The 2384-nt window shown below is 42.7% G+C and overlaps 1 protein-coding gene across 1 annotated transcript; it reads right to left on the reverse strand.

Annotated features, from left to right (window-relative positions):
* Window positions 1-743: 743 nt before the first annotated feature.
* On the reverse strand, window positions 744-1766 carry LOC120069657 (uncharacterized). Its single transcript, XM_039021439.1, has one exon. It carries the CDS (start codon window positions 1764-1766, stop codon window positions 744-746), a length of 1023 nt encoding a protein of 340 aa, XP_038877367.1.
* Between the last annotated feature and the right edge of the window lie 618 nt (window positions 1767-2384).

Consider the following 2384-nt stretch of genomic DNA (forward strand, 5'->3'; position numbering starts at 1 on the left):
CCTTGGATACTTTGTGGCCTAAGACAATTCCTTCAGTCACCATGAAGTGACATTTTTCCCAATTCAGTACTAGGTTTGTTTCCTCGCATCGAGCGAGGACGGCCTCCAAATTATCTAGGCATGAGTGGAATGAGTCTCCAAAGACTGAGAAATCCTCCATGAAGACTTCAACGGTCTTTTCTAAAAAGTCAGAGAAGATAGCCATCATACAACTTTGAAATGTCTCCGGTGCGTTACACAACCCAAAGGGCATGCGTCTGAATGCAAATGTTCCAAAGGGATAGGTGAACGTTGTCTTCTCCTAATCTTCTGGATCTATCAAAATCTGGTTATAACCAGAGTATCCATCAAGAAAGTAATAAAATTCTTTGCCTGCAAGTCTGTCAAGCATTTGATCGATGAAAGGAAGGGGGAAATGGTCTTTCTTAGTTGCTGCATTGAGCTTCTTGTAATCCATACAGATGCGCTAGCCCGTGACAGTCCTCGAAGGTATGAGCTCATTATTGTTGTTGGCTATCACAATTGTTCCCCCTTTCTTGGGTACGCATTGGACTAGACTTACCCAACTACTGTCGGATATAGGATAAATAACTCCCACGTCCAACCATTTTAAAATTTCCTTCTTGACCACTTCTTTTAGGATTCAACCTTCTTTAAGGCTCGATTGACCCCAACTTCCCTTCTTCCAGCCTAATCTTATGCATGCAATAAGATGGACTAATGCCACGGATATTCGTAAGCGTCTAGCCTATTGCACGCTTGTGCTTTTTCAGCATCTGTAAGAGAGATTGCTCGTTAGGCTCTGTAAGATTTGCGGAAATGATCACAGGTAAAGTGTTGTTGGTTCCAAGGAATGCATATTTCAGGTGACTAAGTAACTGTTTTAACTCGAGTTTTGGTGGTTCCTCAAGTGATAGATGCGTTGGTTTTGTCTGCCGCTCAATTAGACTTGGCAGCTCTGATTCTTTCAGGTTCTCCAACGCGAGGACCTCACATACATGGGTCTCTTCTTCAGCCAACTCAATACTGTTTAGTTGACAATCTTCATTATCTGGGAACTTAAATGCGTTGAGCACATTGAACTTCACCTCTTGATTATCTATGCGCATAGTTAATTCTCCTTTATACACGTCGATTAAAACTTTCCCAATAGATAGGAAGGGGCGTCCAAGGATAATTGGTACCTCCCTATCCGCTTTATAGTCCAAGATAATAAAGTCTGCTGGGAATATGAAGTTGTCAACCTTTACCAGAACTTCTTCAATCTTTCCTTCTGGGTAATACTTTTTTCTGTCAGCAAGCTGAAGAGTAACAGAAGTAGGTTGTGCTTCGCCAATTCCTAGTTTCTTAAAAATTGAGAGTGGCATGAGATTAATGCTAGCTCCAAAATCGCACAACACATGACCTACATCAAATCCTTCTATCGAGCAAGGAACTGTGAAGTTCCCAGGGTCCTTCTGCTTCTTTGGTAGACTGTTGCTTATTAACGCGTTGCAATCCCGCATTAGCGCGATTACTTCCTTCTCACTGACTCTTCTTTTCTCCGTCAAGATGTCCTTCAAAAATTTGACATATGTTGGTATTTGCCCCAAGGCCTCTATAAGTGGAGTGTTGATATGCAATTGCCTTAGAAGCTCAAGAAAGCGCTTGAATTGTTGTTCATCATTATTCTTCATCAGACGCTTAGGGAATGGTGCATTCAGCGGCACCTCAGGCTTTCCCGCGTTAGATGTACTGGGTTCTGAATGGCTTGTAGTCTCAGGCATTCTTTCTTTTTAATCCATTGAACGTGCGATGCGTTGTTTCGAAGGACTATTGTTTCTTGGGTTCATTCTTCTTTCTTCAAGAGCTTTTCCACTTCGCAATGTCACCGCGTGACATTGCTCCTTCTCATTGTTGTTCCCAGGTGTTTCAGTATTGCTAGGTAGAACTCAAGCTGCCTACTTTTCAACTCGCTCGCTATCTGCCCTACCTGGATTTCTAGGTTTTTGATAGACGATGCCTGACTTTTCAGCAACGCGTCATTCTGGGCTATGTATTCCTTCAATAAGTTCTCAAACGAAGATTCTGAGCTCGATGCATGTCCTCCTCTATTAAAGGGTTGTTGATGTGGCTGATGCGTTTATTGAAATGCAGGCGGCGATCCATTCCTTTGCTGTTGGTTCGCCCTTGGGTGGTGCTCCTGATGATTTCTTCTTGTTCAAGAAAAATTTGGATGGTTTCTCCATCCAGGATTATATGTATTGGAAAATGGGTTGTTTTTAATGAAACAAACTGACTGAGGATTCTGTGGGCAATCCGCATAGGAGTGAGGATCTCCACAGCCCACACAGCTAACCATGGGCTGCTCAAATGCCTCTACCTGATTCACCTTCTGCTGATTT

This window comes from Benincasa hispida, chromosome 1, assembly GCF_027475165.1.
Source record: "Benincasa hispida cultivar pf3 chromosome 1, pf3_genome.v1.1, whole genome shotgun sequence".
NCBI classification, from domain to species: Eukaryota; Viridiplantae; Streptophyta; class Magnoliopsida; order Cucurbitales; family Cucurbitaceae; genus Benincasa; species Benincasa hispida.

What these genes read in the sequence shown, in the direction of transcription:
- LOC120069657 (XM_039021439.1), bottom strand. Translation starts at nt 1,766, where the DNA reads ATGCCTGAGACTACAAGCCATTCAGAACCCAGTACATCTAACGCGGGA.